General features: G+C 42.3%; 1 protein-coding gene across 6 annotated transcripts in view; it reads right to left on the minus strand.

The window, feature by feature from the left end:
• The window catches only part of LOC129397909 (uncharacterized), a 305819-nt gene that overhangs the window by 271869 nt on the left and 10459 nt on the right, over positions 1-23491 (minus strand). The window contains exon 3 of one of the 6 annotated variants that reach the window (XM_063605117.1): positions 6528-9461. The exons of the other annotated variants lie outside the window; for them this stretch is intronic. Within the exon in view, the coding sequence (XP_063461187.1) occupies positions 9434-9461 (28 nt within the window). The 3' untranslated portion in view covers positions 6528-9433. Of the gene's footprint in view, positions 1-6527; positions 9462-23491 lie in introns of those variants that run through there. 6 annotated transcript variants of the gene reach the window in all.

Raw genomic sequence — 23491 nt, forward strand, 5'->3', positions numbered from 1 at the left:
AGCAATTTTCTCCTAGAAGCACGTGCTCTCCAGGTGGAGACGATTCATACATCCTCTCTGTCTCCACTCCCCACTCTGCCTTGCAGCCACTCTGCTCTGGAAAGCACGGCTACCGTGTTTGTATCCTTTCTGTAGACTTGTACAGTTTGCACGCATGGTTGACTCCATCACCAAAATTTACCTTCGAGCATTTGGCAGAATCTACTCATGCTGAAAAAGTAAATAAAAAGTAGTTTGTTTTCTCTCTGCTTACGGAAACTATTTTAAGAATAACTGAATTGTGTACACATCAGAAAAACTACCTTCTGCCACGATATTGGGCTGACCAGCAGTCAGTTGGAGAGCTATAGAATTTTGTGACTTGAAGAGACCTTGAACATCATATGCCAATGACCTCATGATGCAGATGGAGCGCAGGGGCCTGAGGGGCTTGCCCAAGGGGAACTGATTAATGCTAGAGCTGAGACCTGAGCAGTTTCCCACCTCCCAGCCCAGACCTGCCACAGTGGAGGAGGAGGGCACTACTGAATTACTGAGGAAAACAAGGGTTTGCACTGTTCTTTACGCAGTTTAATTTTAAAGTTGAAACTGTGAAGTTTTGCACTGAGCCACTTAAATGCTCTCCTACCCAGATCCTTTTAATGCAAATGGCAACTACCATTCTTTGCCATCCTCCTCCGAGAGCATTACTGTTATTGCCTCCATTCTGCAGGTTAGCTAACGGAGGCTTACAGACATGTTAACGTGCCCAAGTCACCCAGCTTGCAAGTGGCAGAGCTGATATTTGAGCCTTGATCTACCGAGTTTGAACCCAAGCTCCACAACTAGCAAGATACACTGCCCAAAACTCTATGCTAGAATGTTACCTCCCAGAGCATTACTAGGATATTCCTAGAGTAATTCTAGAACATTCACCTCAATCCTTTTGTTCAGAGTTCCCTGCTCTACCATAGGTCTGAAAAAGCTCCTTAAAATGCTTCAATGTATAATTTACAAGCCCCCCTCACCCTACCCCCAACGGAGGGTAAGGACCCTCCATTTCCTGGTCCTTGTAACTACACCCTGTAACCCTGTTCCATATTTAATGAAACTATTTAAGTAATCAAATTTGATCAGCACCCACAGAAGAACCCACTGTCCTGACCCAACACCAGCCTGCCTAGACAGCCCGTTAGTTAGGATGACGGCGTGTCCACATAGACAAACACCATCCACGTACCCAGGCCTCTCCTTGCTGTGAGGACTAAACTCTCACAGTGACCCGGTGCTTCACAGAATTAATCCCTTTCGCTGTGAGGCTTGCTAAGCAAAATAAGCCTCCAGTTTCTGTCTGCCGGGAACTTACCACAACAATTAATTTGGAGACGTTTCCCTCTCTCTTGACTTATTCCTCACGTTCCACTCTAAATATAACCAGCAGACTCACTGGTTGTATTTTGACAGAACTGGTTGAGCACAGCTCCAGAAGCATGAAGGTTATTCATTTTAATCATTACATGGTTGCTCTTAAGACAGATATTGCACTGAACACGTTCATTACCAAAAAGAAACCTGATCCTTCAACAACAGATCAACAGGCTTGCTGAATATAGTTCCTCCATAGCTGTAGGAACCCTCTTTTCTCAGAATCCCTTGTGACTAAATAATATGTCTTGGCTTTAAGCATGTTCCCAAATGACTTCGTATTTCAAGTTATAATGATGCAGAGTGAATCACGAAGTAGTTAGGCTACTTTGAGTAGATCAATCTCGTAACACTTTTCATTCATTTATTCATTCAAAAATCTTTCATGGAGTCAGACCCTGTGTGGCTCACACACACACACATACAGAATTGTGTATTCACACACACTCTCTCACAGACACAAAGTGCTCAGTTTATCCTTAAAGAGGTCACTGTCCAGTAAGGAAAGCAGGCAAATATCTGCTATTACAGTGTAATAAGCACATACGCCAGCACGAGTCCTATGGAAGTGCAGAGGAGAGACACTGAACCCAACCTAGAAGAAGTTTCCCAAGGAGGGTGCACAGGACTGAACGTGTGTGTTTCCCTACAATTCTTCTGTTGAAATCCTCACCCCTAATGTGGTGGTATTAGGAGGTGGGGCCTTCTAAGGTAATATGAATGGGATTAGTGCCCTTATAAAAAGGACCTACAGAGCTCTGTTGCCCTCCTTCTACCATGTGAGGAGGCACAAAGTCAGTCGTCTGCAACTCCATAGGGCCCCTCACCAGCACTCACCCTGCTGGCACCCTGGTCTCGGCTTGCAGCCTCCAGAGCTGTGAGAAATCATGCCAGTCGTTTATAAGCTATCTGGTCTTTGGTACTTTGCTAAAGCAGCTAAGGCAGGAGAAGACATCTGAATTGTACCTCTTACAGCTAACACAAGGAAGAAAATTCACTCTAAATTAATTGAATGAATGGATAAATGAATGAAGGAATCCACAGAGGACTGATGTGAAAGGTATGCAAACAATGGAAATAACTATAAGAGGGTTTGCCCAAGGCAGGTCAAAAAGAAACAAACGTGGGCACTAGCAAGAGTGGTCAGGATACATGTTAATCAATAATGCACCATTGCTGTAGGAAGGAGGGCCCCACGCGAGCTGGACTCCGCTTTGATTTGTGCAGAGAGGACCGGGTGTTTAAAGGGGGAATGAGGGAGGAGGGAGAGGGGTGAGTGGGGGCCCAGTAGAGTCAGAGAAGTTAACATTTCCAGAAAGCAGGAAGGGGACATGGTCTGTGTGAACCCATCTGGGTTTGCTGACTGAGCTTATGAAGTCAGACTCCCACCACCCGCAGAGGCTGGGAGTCAGAGCCCGTGTCTTCCACTTGTTGGCTGGAACAAACAGTAGATTCTTTTAGCAGCCTTGAGTTTTCTCAGGCAGGCACTGTAAGGGGCTAGGGTCATTCCAGGGATGTGGCCTTAAGCTGATAGAGGTCATGCTAGTGTTTGTTCAAGTCTTTATGGATCAAGAGTCTGGCTGGAGTCTGGTCAAGGAGGGACTCTTTGTTAGGCGCTAAGAGATTGTGGGGGCCCCCATCTAGGCTCTGCAGAACCCCAAGAGGGCCCTCCAGGGGAGAACTGCTGGAACCGGGACCAGGGGCAGTTGTCCAGGAGTGGAACCATCTGCCTAGCAGCATGGGAGAGCATGGCGAGTTCTGGAAATATTTGATTTTTCTAAAGCAGGGAACGAGTTGGGGAGAGGGGCTGAGGGGGAGGCTGGATGTGTCTCTGAAGCCACAGAACATGAACAGCCAGCAGTGGATTTGGGAATCTTTCCTGGAGGTGATGGGGAGCCAGGGGAGCAAGATGGCTGTGATCAGCAGGTGGCTGAGGATGAGAGGTCTGCAGTCTGAGGCTGTGGCAATAATTCCTGGAGAAATGATGAGGCTCTCAAAGAGGCCTGCTGCTGGGGGTCCAGGAGGACTGGGTTGGATTTTTAAAGTACATATTTAAAGGACTGTTAGCTTGGGTGGGAATGGGAGGCATGAGTGTGAGATGACGCCCAGTTTCCTGGCTGGGTTGTCTGGATGGGTGGAGGGCATCGTGGAGAGAGGAAAGCTGGGAGAAGCCAGGCTGGGGGATAATGAGGTCAGTCTGGACCTGCAGCTCTCACTGGAACATCCCACTCGTGTAGGCTGTGGGCTGCGCAGTCCCAGGAGAGGGCTGGAAGCTGAAAATCCCTCCACGTGCATTTTTCACACCCTAGAAGGTATTCACCTCCAAATCATGCAGGCTGAGAAAATTGCCTTGAGCCTGGGGAGAATTTAAAACTGCCAGTAAAGACAATGTGACTGCAGACTTCCTGACTGTTGTACTATCCTCCTTACCTCTGTCTCAGCCACAGCCCACCGTCACCTCAGAAATTACCGGTTTCCTGTGATTGCCCTCATGATGCTGATATCGATCTCCCTGTTGTCTCTCACACTTTTAGTTATCAGGGACAAACTTAAAACCCTAATCCTCGAGGGCAGTGACATGAGGGCTATTTTCACTGGGGAAGGACTGGTGGTGAGGAGTGGTTGGGAAACAGCGAGCAGAGAACGGCAGCATGTCTGTGACTTTCCATCAGGAGCGCCTGGAGCTGCACAGCAGATAAAACAGGCAATGATGGGTGCTTCTGTGATGGCCCCCACGCCCACCCCCGACCAGCAGATGCCTGCCCTTCTGCAGAAGGCTTCCAGCTCACTGCCCCATCTTTGCTCCCAAGTCACTAGGTGTAAAAATGGACGTTTCTTGAACAACTACATCTTGCCAAGCTCTGGGTTAAATGCTTCATATACATCATTTCACTCAATTATATAATTATAATATAAAACATACATATATGCATTATATTGCATAATTATAATTATGTTATATATACGTTATGAACACATAATGTATTATATATATCACCTCACCCAATTCTTATAATTAAACTTAGTATATATACAATATATGTCTATAATGTATTATATACATCACCCCATCCAATTCTCATGTGTAATTATAATTAGATTTTATATACATTTTATATATGTATATAATGTATTATATATTACCCCACCCAATGCTGCCCAAAACCCTTAGGTGGATGAGAACATGGCGGCTTCCAGTAACTGGCCAGTACCACACAGCAGATCCAAGTTCAGAGTAATCTAAGGCCTTTGGACCACCACAGTAGGCCACTTCACCAAATGTTGTCTCCCTGGGTCCTCTTCCTCTCTCTCACCAGATTCATCACTCCTACCCTTGGCCTTGGTCAGAGCCACAGAGCAGCAAAGGCTGCACCCACCCACCTGGGCAGCCATTGCCGTGTTTGGCTCTGTGGCCTGGAGTCCAGGCTCCGGGCGTCTGCCCTCCCAGGGCTTCACATGACGCCCTCCAGGCACCACTTCTGGCTGAGGACAATCAAATCCTGGGAACTGTGTGGCAGAAACTGAGGCTGGCTCCCGAGTGTCAGTTTAGAACCCCCAGTTCTTCATCATCCCGGTCCTGTATAAAGACTACATTTCTTAGCCTCCTTCGGCCTGGGTGTGGCCATGTGACTAAATTCTGGCCAATGGGGTTCAAGCAGAAGTGTTACACGCAAATCCCAGAAACTACTGCATACGAAGAAGGGAGTCAACCCTTTCTTACCCCTTCCTCCATCCTGATGGATGGAGTGTGGAAGCCATGGCTGGAGCTCAAGCAGCCCGAGCCTGGGTCTTTGGGGAACAGCCATAGCAGGCTGGACTGCCCGCTTTCCAACCTCTTATGGGGTGCATCAAACACCTTGTGATTGAGCCACTGTTCATTCAGGTTTTCTGGCAGTAATCTTATTCCTACCTGATACAGGCAATGATGCTGTGTGGAAGCTATTGCTATTTCTCCTATTTTCTCTAAATTAAACATTTTTCACCTGCTGAGTGACTCATGCTGACTCTCTTAGAACAGAAAAAGCTGCCCATGCATTAGGGGACATTTATATTCCTTGTCACACTGCATTTTGTTATACCATGGGGGGATGACAAGAATAGAACACAGCACATTTTGCAGCTGAATAAGCAAACTGTCCAATCCTAATCATTTGTGCTCGTATTTCTCATGGACTATTTATGACTTTTGTTCTGCATCATTAAACATTAACCAAAACTCAACTTATCTTCTGGCCCACAAAAGATCCAGAACGCTTTATCAGTGACCAGTCTCCCCATTGAGGCCATAAAAACCTTCCTCTCTCAGACACTTTGCCTCAAATGACAAGCCCCTTGTAGTGATCTAGAATCTTCTTTTATTCAGTGCACTGACTCTGTCTACTTTTTCTTTCCTGTTGACTGTTCCCAAAGCAGACCAGAAGAGAGGCAGTATTCTGGGAAGGCACAGGTAGACAGACCCTTCGCTTACCCTCACGGCTGTTACACAAACTATTCCCAAGTTGTCCTTCTCTGACTATGGTGTGCTATCTTTTTAATTCATGTATAATTCCGGTGGCTGGTCCTTTATATAAACTGGGAGTTGATAGTTTTGCAAATGCCCTTTGGTATTAATTGACTATTTACTATGTGTTCCAAACTATTCCTTAGAAGACATGGAAGAAAACTACAAAGGATCTTTCTCGCAAGTCCCCAGACAATAGCCAGGTGGGTTTCTTTATGATTTTATGAAAAGCACATTATTTTTAGTTTAAAATATGGATTTTTGCTGTATACTGGACTGGAAATCAGGGCCAGAAATTATAAATCTGTTTAAATGTAAATTAACAGGTAATAATAGTAATGGTCTGTACAACCATCATTGTACCTTATTCACCCATTGCAAGGGAAAATACAGCTGTAAGTGAACAGTTTGACAGTTGTGTTGAAACAGCCCAGATTTACTGTAAGTTTTCCATGAGCAAAACTACAATGTTTATATCAAACTGTAGTCTTTCTGAAAGTAGATATCCAAGCAGTCCAGTAACATGAAGAGACAGAGTTTAATTTCAACTCTACCAGTTTAGTCAAGCAACTTAAACAGCTTTCTTTCTGAATGCTCTCATAGCAGCAATGGGTTAGTAACGCTCACGTGTGGGGCTGCCTAAGGCATGAAGTGGGCCAGCATCTCTGGGGATGCCTAGCACAGTGCTCAACAGGTAGAGCCTTCTCTATAAATATTGATGAACTCTAAGCCCAGACCTATAGTTTCATATGAATAAATAGGTACTGAGAAAATGCAACATTCATGGTTAGCCACATACTCTAAAAATTTAAAAATCTAAATTAAGAAATACATCCTGACACTGAATGCAGGTTAATTAATATAGCTCATGGATAGAATTTCAAAATGAAGGTAGCAGCCAATAATAATGATAGTAATGACAATAAATATTATTCAGCACCACTATGCATCAAATATTGTGCTGGACATTTAATCCTCACAGTGACTTTATGGGAAGGTATTATCACCCCCATTTTACAGATATGGATGCAGATCTAGAACAAGTGGTGGCTGCAACAAGAGATGAGGGAAAAGCTGGAGCCCTTAGGTCTAGGAGGCAGTGAGACCCAGCTCAGCCCCAGGTAGGCTTCCTGTAAGTGGCCCTTCCCCCAGTGCAAGTGCAGCTGAGTCCTTCCTTCCTCTAATCAGGTGTCAGCATATTATAAATGGCATGAGAGAAGAAGAAAACTTGCAAGGTATTTAGGAAAGAGTACGGAACTGAAGAGGGCCAATTGCGTGAAGCCAAAAGCAAACAGATAGATGCACTCAATAATCTGGAGAAGTGAGTTGGCAAGGAAGCATTTCTCCTTGTGAATTCATTTACTGGCACCATTTTCTCTAAATTTTGGCCTTTAGAATTCTCCAGGTCAACACCCTCTTCCAGGCTTCAAGCAAGTCATTGGCTTCAGCATCTGTGAAACCCAAGGAATGTTATGTAATTGTCTCATTCTCGTGCATGTGTATGTTCTTATAAGGAGAAGGCTCCCAGTGTTCATCAGATTCCAAAGTAATCTATGAGCTGAAAAGGGTAGAAGCCCTGCTCCAGACTGCCTCTGCTGAGGGCCAGGCATTGCTCTGCAGGGATGAAGCTCCACTTGGATCCTGCCCATGGCCAGCTGAAGCTCCTTCTGCCTCTTGGAAGTCCTGGAGCCACTTATTTTAAGAACGTGGCCTGTAGTGTGGATCTTCAACTGCTGATTGCAATGGATTCAACGTCCCTTGACCGGGCAGTGTGCCAGGGAAGCTACATTTCCTCCTCAAAGGCTGGCAGAAAAACTTAGGCCCCAACTTACCAGAAAACACGAAGGAGCCAAAGTCAGCTTTCCTTTTATAGTCAGAGGCTCCCCACACTGGTGGTGAATCCTCAGCACCGGTGAAAAACAGGAAGGGATAAAAATGAAGGAAGTCTCTTGGCCAGTGGTCTTGAAGTGTTCCTTCCACACAGGCCCACTTCAGCCTGCCTGTGGGCATCCTCTCCTTTCTGCAGAGGTTACTTGCAGTGCATCTCAGCCTTTCTACTGGAGTTCCATTCTCCACTTAGGGCCAAGCAGCCTGTCTAACCCACGGTGCACACAGGAATGCAAAATATCCCCTGCTGTGTGCTGATGCCTCATGCAGCAGGAAGTGGTCCCAAGGTGTCCTGAAATTAACTTACCAAGTCGCATGCAGCATTTCCTTTCTTTTATTTTCGTTTTGAAAGAGAATGGAATGGAATGGAATAGACAGACTAGACTAGAACATATCTGAGTCATTGTGTGGTAATGACTTCTTGAAACTTTTGTTTCAGTGTGTGTGGTGGGGTAAGGGGGGGATCACAATTTAAAATGTTGCCTCTCAGTCAGAAAACAACTTGGAAGGATGAATCTCAGGCCATCCATGGAGCTTGCACATGATGTCCAGGGCCTTCTGAAGGGCTGTGAAGTTGCAGGGTAAACAACAACAAAAGCAGCGGGACAGAGGGCCTTGATTCAGGTCCAGGAGGTGCTGGGTCCTCAGTCAACTCCCACCGTCCCTTTGAGCCTTTCTTCTCATTTGTAAAATGAGGATAATCAGTCTCACTTCGCCTGCCTTGAAGGATTGCTGTGCGGCTCAAACGGAACAGTGTTTGCTAAATGTGGTGCACATCACAGGACAAGGCTTATGTAAGGCATTTTGGAATTTTTATTTATAGTGGGAAGTTCAAACCAGGAAAAGAAGAGATGGATAATAGTGTTGTTCAGGGTGGGTTGCACAGGGTGCTATGGTTTGAATGTGTCCCCCAAAAATCATGAGTTGGAAACTTAACCCACAATGCAATGGTGGTGGGAGGTCGGGCCTAACGGGAGGACTTGCATCACGACAGCTCCACCCTCATGAATGGATCCATGCCTATTATAAAAAAGCCAGACCCTGCGAGTTCAACCTCTTGCTCTCTCTCACCTTCTCTTTGCCATTTTGCCGTGGAATGAAGCAGCAAGAAGGCCCTCGTCAGATGCCAGCCCCTCAATCTTGGACTTGTCGGCCTCCAAAACTGTGAGAAGTAAATTTCTTTTCTTTATAAATTACTTAGTCTGTGTATTCTGTTATAGCAACACAAAACAGATTAAGACAGAGAGTGTCAAAGATCCCTCAAGTCACCCCACGTGGCAGTCTCAGCAGTCTCCCAGTTCTCCTGCATGTCCAGCCAGATGAGACTATCCAGGTAATGCCTCAGGAATCCTCCTACTGCAGTGATTCTAAGCAACACAAGCAAAGGAAGTTTCAAGTTTGTTTTGTTTTTAAGTGTCATTGGCCCTAGGGCTGGTATTTGATAGCACCTGAATGTCTAGGGCTGACCAGTTCTTTCTGGCTCACTCCACCCCTGCAGAGCCGTAGGAAACCCATGCAACTTCCTCATTGCCGATGAGGCAAGGCAAGTTGTAGCGCACGCCTCTTATGGAGTGAACACTACTGTTCTTTCTACTTCATGGAAAGGTCTTGCAAAACATTGGTTCTGTCTTCTTGCATGAATCATAGACTAAAGAATGAAGAAACACTTCTGAGTAACAAACAAGGAAAAAAGAAAAGAAAGCAAGCTGTGATGATGTGTTCTTGGAACATACCTCCAAGTCAGTTTATATGAGCAAAATCAACGTGTAGATCTTTGTGTAGGGTTTGCTGCTAAGGACAAAAAAAAAAAAAAAAAAAAAAACTTTCCTTTTCCTTTTTTTTCTGAGTAAAAAGATAACAGACACTCTAAAAATCAAATAACGAAATTAGTTCCCAAGAAGAGGACAATGTAAGCAATTTAAAGCACATTTTTCCAAACTTGTGTCTTTTACTAAACTAAAAGATTGATACACATACATGGGCACAGTATAGATGTTATTTTCCACTCCATGTTTTCTTACCCATCCACATGACAGAGAGCTTTATCCATGATGGTGGAGGAAAATCTAGAACACTGCTATTAGTAGTAGCATTCTGTCATAAAAATGAAGCAGGACTTATTAGTCAATCTCACTGAAGGATGTTTAAGTTGCTTCTGAATTTTTGTTTCTAAAAAAAAAATGCCAGGATAAACATTCTTATATATTCATTATTGTGCATTTGTTCAGTTATCTCCCAGGAATAAGTTTCTGAGAGAAGAATGACTGGGTCAAAAACTATCAGAATGTTAAACGTTAATGTATATTGCCAAATTGCCCTGCAGAAATGGGGCATCAGGTCCTACCATCCCAGAATCGCACAAGAGAACCCATCTCTCCACATCTAACCAACAGTGGTTATTGTCAATCTTTTCACCTGTTTTCCAATCTGATAAGTCACAAATAATATGTATTTGTTGTTTTAATTGCATTTCTTTGATTTCAGTGAGATGTTAAATTACTAATTGTTATCAATGCAAATATACTACTAGCAGTGACAATTGCTAATGTGCACTGAAAAATTTCTCTGCACCAGGCACTTTACTAAGCCCTTTACAGAATTATTTTCTTTAATCCTCACAATAACCCCTCAAGGCAGGGAAAATAAGTATCCCTATTTTACAGATAAAAACAAAGGCTTAGAGAGGTTACTTTGCTGAAGGTCATGGAGCTAGTACATAGTGAATCCAGAACTCAGTCCAGGTAGACCTACCCCCAAAGCCCACACTGGGTAGCAAGCATTATCCTTCCATTTATTTCCATACACACACTCACTAATTCTGTGTTTCCTCTACGTATGTTTCCACAGGCGAGTTTTATGTCTTTATGACCTTTGCTCATTCTTTTTCAATTGGAGTGCTTATGTTTTTCTTATTAATTAGCAATAACTTTTGGCTATTAAGAATATTAATTGCCATTTTTAAATCTACTTTTTTCTCTATGAAATGTAATTATACACAATTTACAACTTTCACTTCTGTTTGTGATTAGTGCAATGATGTGAGTAATGACTTCAATAAGCCCTGAAGCCTGATGTCATACTCCTCAGGTATAGGTGAGCGCAAGAAGCTTAGCCAAGCAGATGGGGTTAGATTTTGCTGGTAGCGCAGCCATGGACATTAAGAGAGTTGGATAAAAGTGCACACAGCAACGGGAATGGGGGATGAAGTGACAGAGAAAGCTAGCAGACAGGGTCGCACAGTTGCAATTTCCCCTTCGTGAGCCTCTATAGGAAAGGGGTCTCTTTTTCAGTTTTTCTCACCTTGCAGGACTTTTTCTGACACTTTCCCTTACTTCTGCCACCATATCCCAAGAACAGGAGTTTTGTCACACAGTACAGTTTTAGGGCTTCAAAATCTCTTCTTTTCATTCCAAAATTTGAATTAATCCTTTATCAAAGCAAAGATTAAGCTTTGACCACAGACCATCTTCCCTAAAGCAGGACAGGTGCCAAGGGGGACATGGGGGATCGGGGCCCAGCTTGGGTCCCACCAGGCACTGACTGGCAGTGTGACCATAAGGAAGTTGTTTTTCCATCCCCTGACGTTGGTTTTCTCACTAGTAGAATGGGGATGATACAGCCATGTCACAGATGGCTTTGAAATTATATAAGAAAACGTTTACCAAGCACCAATGCCTGTGTGACCCTGAGTGTTTAGAAGCTGGGCCTCTGCCGCCACCGGTGTCTTTAGAGATGGGGACATCCAAGTCCTCTAGGGCTTTCACTGGAGACATGCGAAACACTGCTAGGACTCAGCTACCCTGCTACTAAACTAGCACTTCAGTTGATGTGTCTCCAAGATTGTCCCAAGAGACACTTCCAGAGCTAAACGGCAGGACAGCAAGACATTTCCTCGCTCCAGTTGCCCTCTTCTCCTCTGTGTGGGCACCAAAGCCCTTCACCTGCTGCCTCATCCTAGAATCCACAATTCCTTGCCTCAGTGACTATTGTTGAAATATCTGTCGTCCCCAAACCCTCTATCTTTGGCTTGGATTACACAGGATATAGTTATACTACAGAGTTATAGTATAAATGAAGCAATACCAGGATTCATTGAGAGAAGATTCCCCAGAACATCAGAACTCATTGGAAGTAATAGATGAGAAAGGCAATCCTCCTAATTTCCTACAAAGACCAAAACAATCCCTTCTTTGCTGATGCCGGCTAGTTAGTTCCCAGCCATCCCTCTCCACCCCCAGCATGCCCCTCCTTTGGCCTTGGGGTGGGTTTATTGTCATAGCACCCTTCGTTTGTAGAGCAACGTAGATGTAGAGGAAATGGAGTTATGTGCATGGAGCCCCACTCTTTGCCAAGCACTGTAAACACACCTCATCCTCACAGCAGCCCAATGAGATCCCTATCATCACCTACTTAACAAAAAAGGAAGCCAAGACCCAGAAGTTTGAACAGTTCCCAAAGCCACATAACTGGCCAATGACCAAATGCAACTCCAACCCAGCTGCATGTGCCTCCAACGCCCCCCGTCGCCCTGCCACGCACTCATCCTTACAAAGCACTTTCACATGTGTTTTCTTTTTAGTCTGCCCCCAAATCCTTCAAAGTAGCACAGCTCCCTTCCCATTGTCTCCATTTATTGATGTGGGGCTGAAAGAAGCTGCAGAATGGATTCTTATCCTCACTGAGTGGCATGTGGTGCCTCTGGAGCCAGGACCCCAGGCATGGGCCTGCACCTCACCCAGGTAGCCTCCTACAGCCAGGCCTGGGATGGAGAGCACCCACCTGAGAGCTCCAAAGTCCTCCACTGAAGGAAGACAAAAATATTTACCTTGTTTCTGTGATCAAAAATATTCTACTTAGAAATACTTCTGGATATTTCAACAAGATCTAAGTCCACATAGACCAACTCACTGGGGAATCCTGACTTCAGGGGCCCTGGACCCCCAACCCTCCTCCCCAAGAGGACCACTTAGCTTCAGCAAGAAGGTGCTGCTGTATAGGCCTTCAGCCCCAGCTGGAGGTCATCTCCACAGCTCCTTTTACTTGTAAAAGTTTATCAGTACAACCAGCCCCTGAGGGCCACAGAGTTAGAGGTAAAACCAAGCATAGCTCTGAAGGAGGAAGTATCGAACTGCAGCCAAAACAAATGTTGCCTGAGACGAGGGATTAGAATAAAACTACAAGAAGAGCTGGCACAATAAACACACTTACGCTGCATTATTCAAGGGCATGAGGTATGAAGGGCAGCTCACCTTGGAGAATGCAATAGTCTGGTCAGCTTGCAGCCATTTTAAGCTGCATTCAGTGAGGTGTCATTAAGGCTTTGGAACATTCTCACTGGTATCATAGACTTTTTGAACTCAAAAGGATCTTTGAGACAATCCATTCCCATCCTCATATCTAACAGTTGATGGAACTAGTGTCCAAATAAGTTCAATGACTTACTCAAAGTTATTTAGCTGGTCAGTAACAGAAAAGTGACCAGAAGTCAGGTGCAGAGCTTCAATAACATCATCACAGATTGTCAAGCCCTCAAAGACACTGTTTATGTGCACATACACAGGCACATGTATACACATGCATATGTGCACACAGACACCTACATATGTGATGCAAATGTAAGCACACATGCACATACATACATGCACACACATATACTCACATACACACTTCACTCAGACTCTACACATCATGTTTTTATCAAGCCTTTCTGGGCATCCAAGCAGGATATAACTTGGGTAACGTGGCTGAGCATGCAGCTGACTGAGAGGCACACTGCACCGGGAGGGACCTTGCTTACCATTAGCTTTATATTTATACCTGTTGTTCCTTGACAGCCAGGCCAATAACGGCACTGACCTAGTGGACTGTACTAGGTTTCCCAAAAGACTGTGTGGGAAAATGTTGACCAAGGGCTCTGAATGGTGCCTGGTGCCTAACAGATCCTCATTCATGTCCTAGATGGGGATGTGCCATTTCTTACAAGGCAGGAAACAAATGCAGTGTAAGGAGCAGGGCTTCTGTGGTCAGACCACCCTGGACCGGGCCCCCTACTCTGCTCTTAACTCTGGGCAGCTTGCCCACCCTTGCTTGGCTGTGGCACCCATGTATACATGAGTTGTTGTCAGGAGTGAATGAGGTGATGGCACTGGTTGCCCAATTGCCAGCAAATATGAAGTGCTCACGAACCGAAAGGCAATCCCGGGTGCAATTTGCATGTCATAGAGAATCACACCAGCCTACCTCTTCTTTTCCAAAAATCCAGGTCTACAGTTTTCTCCTTGAGGGTGATTTTTGTAATCCTGCAGCACCAGGATGTGTTGGCTGTGGCCTGGAGTCAAAGCTCCATGGACTTCCATAGAAGGAAAGTTTCTCCAAAACCCTTTCAAAAGTCACCTAATCAGGACGTCTCTGCAAAGGGATTTGGAACTGACTTGGATGGGTTCTTTCCTGGTAGACACTCAGCACTTGATCTTCACTATATTACTCTCCACTTGTTGCTAAATTCCTTTCTAAGCATCTCAAGTCATTTCATCTAGGTTTGCTATTCTCAACTCCATCACAATGGCCTGGGGAACAATAATTACCCTTGTCAGCTAAGACAGCATGTCCACCCAGTAGGAACTCAAGAGCCTGCTGCCAGAATATCTTTCCTTCCACCCTACCCTAACCGTGAAGTGAGGCCCCAACATTCTTTAAGGAATTCTGCTGAAGTCACAGTTTCCCAGAGGCTCAATTTGATGCTGGGGAGAGGAGTGGGACGATCATCCCCCTCCCACATCACACATTCTGGACACGAGCTCCTCTTCAGGGGCCAAGTGCATGAGGCCAGATTCCATCAGGAGTAACAAGACAGAGACTTCGCAGGATGGCCTGGTCCAAGGACAAACTCAGACCCCCTGAGGGTCTCACACACTTGTCATGTGCCTGGTGAAAAAGCTCATTGCCATGGTCAGCCCTCAGAGCTAAAAATATTAGAAGCTAAAGTGGTAGAGAGACAGGAGAAAGAGCCGTGTCAACTGAGGTGGGAAGGTTCCTGCCAGGAAGGGTTAGTGTCGAAAAAGCTCTGCACCCATCGCCCTCACTGTACACACACACACACACACACACACCCTTTGCTGATGTGAAATGGCAAAATGGCTAGATCAGACATTTGGCCTAGACTGAGCATCTTCAGTCTCAAACCACACACACCATGGAAGCAGCCTCTGTTGAGGGCATGTCACAATTCATTGACTTGTTGAGCCTCCCCACAGGAAAAATATAGAAAACTTCCAAGGATTCAGCACCCAACAACATATGGCTCCCATAAATCACATTCTTATTCTCTAAAATCTTCATTATTTATTGAGCAATGGTCCTAAGAAGACTTTTTCAGGAAATTAAATTCATATTGAATTTAATCCTGCCTGCAACTCTTATTTTCCCAGTGAGGAAACAGCTACTGGGAGATGAAGTAGCTTGACAAGATTACACTGCTGGAAAGAGATAGAAGACTTTAAAAGAGACCACAAAGCTATAGTAACCAAAACAGCAAGGTACTGGCATTAAAAACAGACTCATACACTAATAGAACAAAGTAGATAGCCCAAAAATAAATCTCCGCATTTACAGCCAACTGATTTTCAACACAGGTGTCAATAGCACTTACTGGGAAAAGGACAGTCTCTTCAATAAAAGATGCTGGAAAAACTAGATATTTATATGCAGAACAATGAAACTAGATGCCTATCTCTGACCGTATACAAAAGTCAACTCAAAATGGATAAAAAGTTGAAATGTAAGACATGAAACTATGAAACTACTAGAAAAACAACATAAGGAAAATTATTCATGACACTGGAGTAGGCAAAGATTTTTTGGAAAATACTTCAAAAACACAGGCAACAAAAGGAAAAATAGACAAATGGGATTACATCAAACTTAAAAGTTTCCATACAACAAAGGAAACAATCAACACAGTGAAGAGACAACCTACAAAATGGAAGAAAGTATTTGCGAACTATGCACCTGACAAGGGATTAATACTCATAATACATAAGGAACTCATACAACTCAACAGCAAAAATAATAATAATCATCATCATCATCCAATTTTAAAATGGGCAAAGGGCCTGAATAGACATTTCCCCAAAGAAGATTTACAAGTAGCCAGCAGATATATGACAAAATACTCAACATCATTAATCAGGGAAATGCAAATCAAAACCACAACCATATATTGCCTCACCCCAGTTAGAATGGCTATTATCGGAAAGACAAAAAGTAACAAATGCTGGGAAGGATGCAGAGAAAAAAGGAACTCTCTCATACACCATCAGTGGGAATGTAAATTAGTGCAGCCCTTATGGAAAATAGTATGGAGGTTCCTCAAAAAATTAAAAATAGAACAATTTTTAAATTTCAATAAAAATTTAAAATATGATCCGGCAATGCCACTACTGGGTACCTATGCAAAGGAAAGGAAATCAGCATGTCAAAGAGCTATCTGCACTTCCGTGTTCATTGCAGCATTACTCACGATAGCCAAGATTTGGAATCAACCTAGGTATTCCTCAGTGGATGAATGGATGAAGAAAATGTGATACTGTATCACAGGAACTTGTACAAGTTAACCTGTATTCAACTGGTTTTATTCTTTTTTATGGCTGAATAATATTCCATTACTTACATACAATCCTTAAATGGCTTTTAAAAATAGTAAAAGATAAAGAGAATATCGAAAAGGACCTACAATTTGCTATAATTGACATCAGCATCAGGGTAAACCCTGCAGCCCTCAAACCCATTACTGCTGAATTGTGCATTCCCCATGGGATCCCGCACTGCTTCCAGTGCCACAGCCAGATCCACACTAAACCCTTAACACATGGAAATGGAATGCCAGGGAGGGAGCTGCTAAGCAGCACTATTAATGCCAACACTCTCTTCTTTACTCAGCTATCAATATAAATTGAAATCGGTAAAACTGTGAGATGCTTTCAATTAAACAGATGTATGCTGACATTTGTTTCCCCTCCCCCAAGGAAATATCTAACCTCTCTGTGGGAACTACCACAATTCACTTCTCAGCCCACCTCATTCTAGCCTCAGCCCACCTCATTCTAGCTTCAGCCCACCTCATTCTAGCCTGAGCCTACTTCTCACCCTAATCTTCCGCATCTGGTTGTAACCTCAGCCCAACTCTCATTCCAGCCTCTGCTGTGACCAGTTCTTTGTAGGTACAGCTCCTCAGCACCTCGACCCCAGCCCTCTCTGATGTCTGCCAGGACCTCTAGGTGCTCACACAGGAGAAATCCGGAAGTACAGGGGCCCTTGCCAAATGGGAGATGGAATCATGGAAAAGTCTTCACCCCTCCAGGGAAAAGCAGACAGCTCCTAAATCCATTTCTTAGGGCTCCTTGCTTCCCTCCCCTGCCTTCCTCTCCCTGCTCCTGACTTCTGCTCCCTGGCATCATTTCTCACATAAACTACCTGCAGCAGCCCCTCTCACGCTGTGTCTCAGGGAAACCCCAGCCAAGACAAATCATTTCATGCAGTAAAATTTAATGACCATAGTTTTAGAATCAACAAACAGGACATGGCATCTTACAAAAGATGTTTCTGTGCCATTTCTCCTCCAGGGAGGCAGACAGGTGGGAAGACCTAGACAGAACATTGAATTGTACAGAATTCCAGAGCATCTCATTAGTTTGTGTAATTAGAGAATTTGAAGTAAGGCTATTCCCAAAATCGGGGCTGGATGGCTGCTGTACTTCTTCATGATGGTGAAAATAAAGTTGAGTTTTACTTCCCTTAAGAGAGTGAGACAAAGAAGTAAAGAAAATCAGGTCTCATGTGGCAGTATGCCAAGGCCTAGCCACATCAATTCTGAGAGGTTGTCACCACACCTTAGCTTAGATGGCTGAAGTAGCTTTTAAAGCATAGTTTCCAGAAAGTTGAGACGAAAAATCCCACACTAAACAAATATTTTAACTTGGAGAGAAAAAGATTGCCCTCTAAGGTGTACCTGGAGCGTGTGGAGGAAGGAATACTAATACCACAATACTCCAAAAACAAACAACACAGAGCTTGAGAAACCAATATTGTGCTTTACCAAATAGACAAAAGATCTTGGGAGCATTCCAGAAGGACAAGGGATACCTGTAGATTAGTACAAGGAACCAGACAGACTGCCCGCACAGCTCAGAACCACTTTCGGGAGTATGCCTACACACACGACTTACTGAGCGGACCAGTGAAGACATGTCAACATACAGGCTGGTTCTTCTGCACAGGTGTGGTGAGTGGGGAGACTAAAGAGACCTTTCCCACTGTGTTTCAGGGCATGGGGCACAGGCGTGACACCATCAGGAGACTGAAGGAGGGAACCTAGCTAAATGACCATCTCCAAGTCCCTGAATCTTCTGAGCCCCAGTTTCTATGTCTTACAAAATTAGTCTGATAGTATCAAAGAAACACCCTAAGGAAGAAGATGTGAAAGGGCATTAGAGAAAGTGCTGTGTAGAAATAAATAATCCCATGCTTACTAGTACGAGAGCTGGGACAGACACTCACATTTGCTTGGAAAATCCCGTGTTCCTAAATCAGCCCCATAAACTAGCATGAAAGGAAGTCCTTAAGTAAATTTAGACTACAAACAGCTTGTACATACCCTTAAGCACTACAAAAGCATCCCTGTCTTATGACTAATATGCAAAGCCATTCTTGTTTAACTGAAGGCAATCTAAGGGTGCCTTCTCTCATGGCAGTACCACTTGAGCCCAACTTTAGCTGGAGCATAACCTTGAAAGGAGCATAACGTTGAAAGTAACATACGGATTAATACAATTGAGGCTGGCCTCCTGCCAATTGGTAAAAATTAGCCAATTTTTTCTTGAGCAAGTTTAAAAAAATCTACTTTGTATTTTAGCTCCAATTTATCATTGTACTTGATATTCTGAAAACAAGTGCATAGCTAGAAATAATAGTGCCATTTGCATAGTTTAGAAATTGAACCCAGCTAAAGCCCAGTGTCTGATAAACTAGCAAATTAAAAGCAGTGCTTTGATCTAGTTATGGAGCATCAGCAGCTGCTAAGATTACAAAAAGAGAGACAATATGGGCTCCTTTTGTTATGGAAAAGCAAACAATACCTTTAATGTAGTTTTATAAAAAAAATCTGATCTGAATATGATCAAGGCTCTAAATCCAATTACCATTTAACAGGAAATGTATGTGGAGGGATATGTTAAAAGACATCATGGGAATGCAATCAGTAAAATCCAGAATGTTGGAAACTGTACAAACATTTCAGGTTTTGTTCAACAAAACAGGATGGAAAGAAAAAGAGAGAGAGAGTGAAAGGTAAAGGATTGACTTAATTACTTATTAAATAAAGGTAGGAAGACACACTGACCAATATAAACATGCTTACTTTGAGTCCTGATTCAAAATGCATAAACGGTTTTTAAAATGCGTGATTTTGATTTTTGACCACGAAGAAGAAGTATAGAATTTTCTTCCCCTCCAAAATTAAAATATAATTATACAAAAATGTTTAAAAACATCTTTTTCAGACACAGGATATCAAACAATGTAAGACTATGATCCTGACAAAAGAAAGCAAAGGAGCTGAGTTTTACAATTGTCCTGGATTTCTGCCTGACAGCGACTTTTAAACAGCATGAAAGGGACAGGGGAGGCCAGGAAAAGCACCACAATCTCCCTGAGTTGAAGAGAAACAGATCAGGCTTTGGAGAGGCTGATCCAGCTGGAATTGGTAGAGCCAAGTTCAGAGACAAGTGAATTGTGCAAAGAAAGAGTTACGGAGATCTACACAGGTGGCCCCTTGAGTCATTGGCTGAATATTAATCTGTACATTCATAGGGGGAAGATCCACAAGGCTAGATAAAGAACTGAAGAACTATAATCAAAACCATTCCCAGACTTGCACAAGGCTGAGAGGCATGCAAATTCTAACCAGCCAGAGCAGATACACCTTCTGGAACACTCAGAGCAATATGTAGAGATTTCAGAAGGATCAAACCTTAGTACTAGAGCCGACTTAGCCCTGAAGAACAGTCTATTCTAGAATTGTTCTAAAAAGGCTTTAAAGCAAGTCTAGTAAAGATTAATCAGTGAACATATAACTTACATATAACTCACCTGTCTGCCAAAACAAATTTCAAAATTTTTTAAGGAAGGCAACTGTATCTAAATACTAAACAGCAGAAACTCATGATGTCCTGCATCCAACAAAAAATTATTAGACGTGCAAAAAATCACCAAATTATGACCCATAGCAAAAGGAAAAATCAGTCAAAAGAAACAGAGATAAATAACAGAGATGCTGGGAACAGCAGAAAATGATTTTATTATTATTATTTTTTTTTTTGAGATGGAGTCTCGCTCTGTCGCCCAGGCTGGAGTGCAGTGGTGCGATCTCAGCTCACTGCAACCTCCACCTCCTGGGTTCAAGCGATTCTTCTGCCTCAGCCTCCTGAGAAGCTAGGATTACAGGCGTGTGCCACCACACTTGGCTAATTTTTGTATTTTTAGTAGAGATGGGATTTCACCATATTGGTCAGGCTGGTCTTAAACTCCTGATCTCGTGATCCGCCCACCTCAGCCTCCCAAAGTGCTGGGATTACAGGCATGAGCCACCACGCCCAGCCTAAAATGGAAATTCTAGAAAAGAAAAATACAAGTTCTGCAGGGAAAAATTCATTGTACAATCATAACAGTTGATCAGATGCTACAAAAGAAAGATCAGTGAACACAAAGACACTATAGTAGAAAATATTCAACTAATGAGCAGAGAGGAGAAAAGACAAAAACAAAAACAGAAACTCAGCGACCTGTGGCATGATATCCATCAGTCAAACATACATGTAATCGGAGCCCAAGAAGATAGAAGGTGGCAAAAAAAATTTTTTTGATGAAATCTTGACTGAAAATTTGCCATTTCTGATGCAAACGATAAACCCACAGATCCAAGAAGCTCAATGATACCCAAGATAGATAAACACAAATAACATCATAATCAAATTGCTAAAAATTATTTATAAGCAGGAAAAGTTTTAAGTGGCTATATATATAAATATAAAATAACATGTATATTTTATATATATGTACACGCTCACACACATACATGTATATTTGTGATACATTATGTAACAAAAAGCACATTCACTGTTGCCTGGGGCTAAGGATGGGGCGGGGAGGTGGAATTGACTACAGGAAGATGAGGCAGCTTTTTGTGGAATCAAAATATTCTCTTTGATTATGATGGTGGTTATAGGAGTGTACACCCTTGTCAAAGCTCATTTAAATGTACTCTTAAAATAGGTAGATCTTACTGTGTGTAAGACATACCTTAACAAAATTGATTTTTAAACCATAGGACATTTTTGGGATAAGTGACAATTTGAACATGCACTGAGTATTGGATGACATTAAAACATTACCGTTAATTTTATAGGTACGAATATGTTATTGTGGTTATGTTTGATTCTTATTGTGAGAAGTGCATAGTAAAAAAATTTACAGATAAAATTATACGATGTCCGATATTGGTCTTTTAAAAATGTAGGCAGCAGGGGAAAGAGAAGATAAAGCAATGCTGGTCATCAGTTGATAATTGAGTACACGGGAACCCATTGAACTATTTTATCTACTTTTATAACAACTTGAAACTTTCCAACATAAAAAATTATTTTACATGCTTTAAACACATTTATTATGTGGTAAATTATTTAACTAAAAATGTAAACTGAGTAACTTTTTTAAGTGACAGATGCTACAGGACATATACAAGCAAAAAGAATGATCTCTACCATCATGGAACTCATGATCTATGAAATGCCAAGTAATAAAAAAAATTATATGATAAGAGTAGATGAGACCTTTTATGAGTTGGGACTAGGTTCCAAGAGAATTAAACTCCACAATAACAGAGATTTAGACAAGATGGAGGTTTCTTTGTCTCTAAGATAAAAATCTGGAAATAGGCCATCAGAACTGGAAGCACTGTCAGAGCCATCAAAGCTGACAGAATCCAACCTGCAACAATGCAGTTCACAATCATTAACTCATTTAACCTTTTGCCAGCCCAGTAAAGGAGGTACTGCCCAAGGTCAAATCTAAATGTGAGGATTTGATGCTGGATCTGAAACATTTTCCATGAAAAGAATTATAACATCCTCATATTTTTCCTTATTGCTTCACTATCAATACTCAGTTTAATTTCACCAAGATTAAAGAATTAGATAGAGGCTTTGTGGAAATTCTGAATTCTTGAACACTCTTAAATACACCATTATTCTTCATTAAGTCCAATTGCATATCATAATTTGCACATTCTTCTCTATTAATGTAGTATCACTAGCACTAGTCTAATATTTATTAACCAAGATTAGGATAATTTTCCAGCTCAAAGAAAATTATCTAGCTCAAAAAACAATAGAGCTTAAACAAAAATGAAAGGGAAGAAAAATAATTCAAACTCCCTGATAGGGAATTTTTAAATGGTAAAACCATTGATTGATTACGATCATTCCCTGAGAGGGCATATTGGTTCAACAAAGAATAGCTTGATTATAATCTGGCCTGACAACAAAGTTGGCCCCACAGACTGTAAGTGAATTGTAAAGGCAATGTAAAAAAAAAAAAAAAAAAAAAAAAAAAAAAAAAAACTTACATGTAAAGGACTTTGAAACCTCAAGTTTAAGGTTGTAAACTTGAGATGCAATTCTATTTGTATATGAAATTAATAGTAACACAGATAGATGTCTGCATTCCTATAGCTTGGAAATAACTTGGCAAAGGAGTTATAGGAATTTCACTAAGCTCAAAAGGCAGAATTACAGCAAAATATTGTCAGTATTATGTAAGACAGGTTATTTTCATTTTTGCAAGCAAATATAATGCTAATTCAGTCTGCCTTGCCAGCATGGATTCTGAGCATTATACTCAGTGTTAAAATTCTGCCCATTTAGTGATGTAGCCTTATATAATTCTGTCAACCCTTTCCAGGTAGTCAGAGTGTACCAACAGATTGGTGTACAGTCTACTTCAGGTAGTAATACAACCTCCATCCTTGAAGGTTGAGTTAATTACAAAGTAGCTAACAACTTCTTGAAAGACAATCACAAGTCTTCTCCAGGCTAAATTTGAACCCTAAAGTCCAAGGCTCACAGGATCATTTACGAAAGGGATAAAGGAGACCTCAGAACAGGAAGATTTGGGCTTAGCATCAGAATTTGCCAAAGAACTAATTAGGAATAGCGTAGAACTCAGATTTCAAGCCATGCTTAGAAAGCCATGCCCTAATATTTTTAACACAGAGACCATAAGTTTATTTTTTATTTATTGGACCTCTAAAACTAGAGTGCCTATAGAATTTATTGTCCCAGGATGCTTTTAAAAGGGGAAGGGGACCATCTTAATAATGGCACAGAGGAAACATGTGGACATTGTTCTGAGCAACTGAGATGTATGGTCAGATCATCTAAAACCATAGCATGCACTATGATCAAGGTGGATTTATTCCAGGGATGCAAGGATGGTTCAATATATTCAAATCAATGAATATGATTCACCACATAAACAGAATTAAAAACAAAAACCATATGATCATCTCAATAAATGCAGAAGAGCATTTGATAAAATTCGGAATCCCTTCATGATAAAAACTCTCAACAAACTAGGCATAGAACAACA

This window comes from Pan paniscus, chromosome 5, assembly GCF_029289425.2.
Source record: "Pan paniscus chromosome 5, NHGRI_mPanPan1-v2.0_pri, whole genome shotgun sequence".
Lineage (NCBI taxonomy): Eukaryota > Metazoa > Chordata > Mammalia > Primates > Hominidae > Pan > Pan paniscus.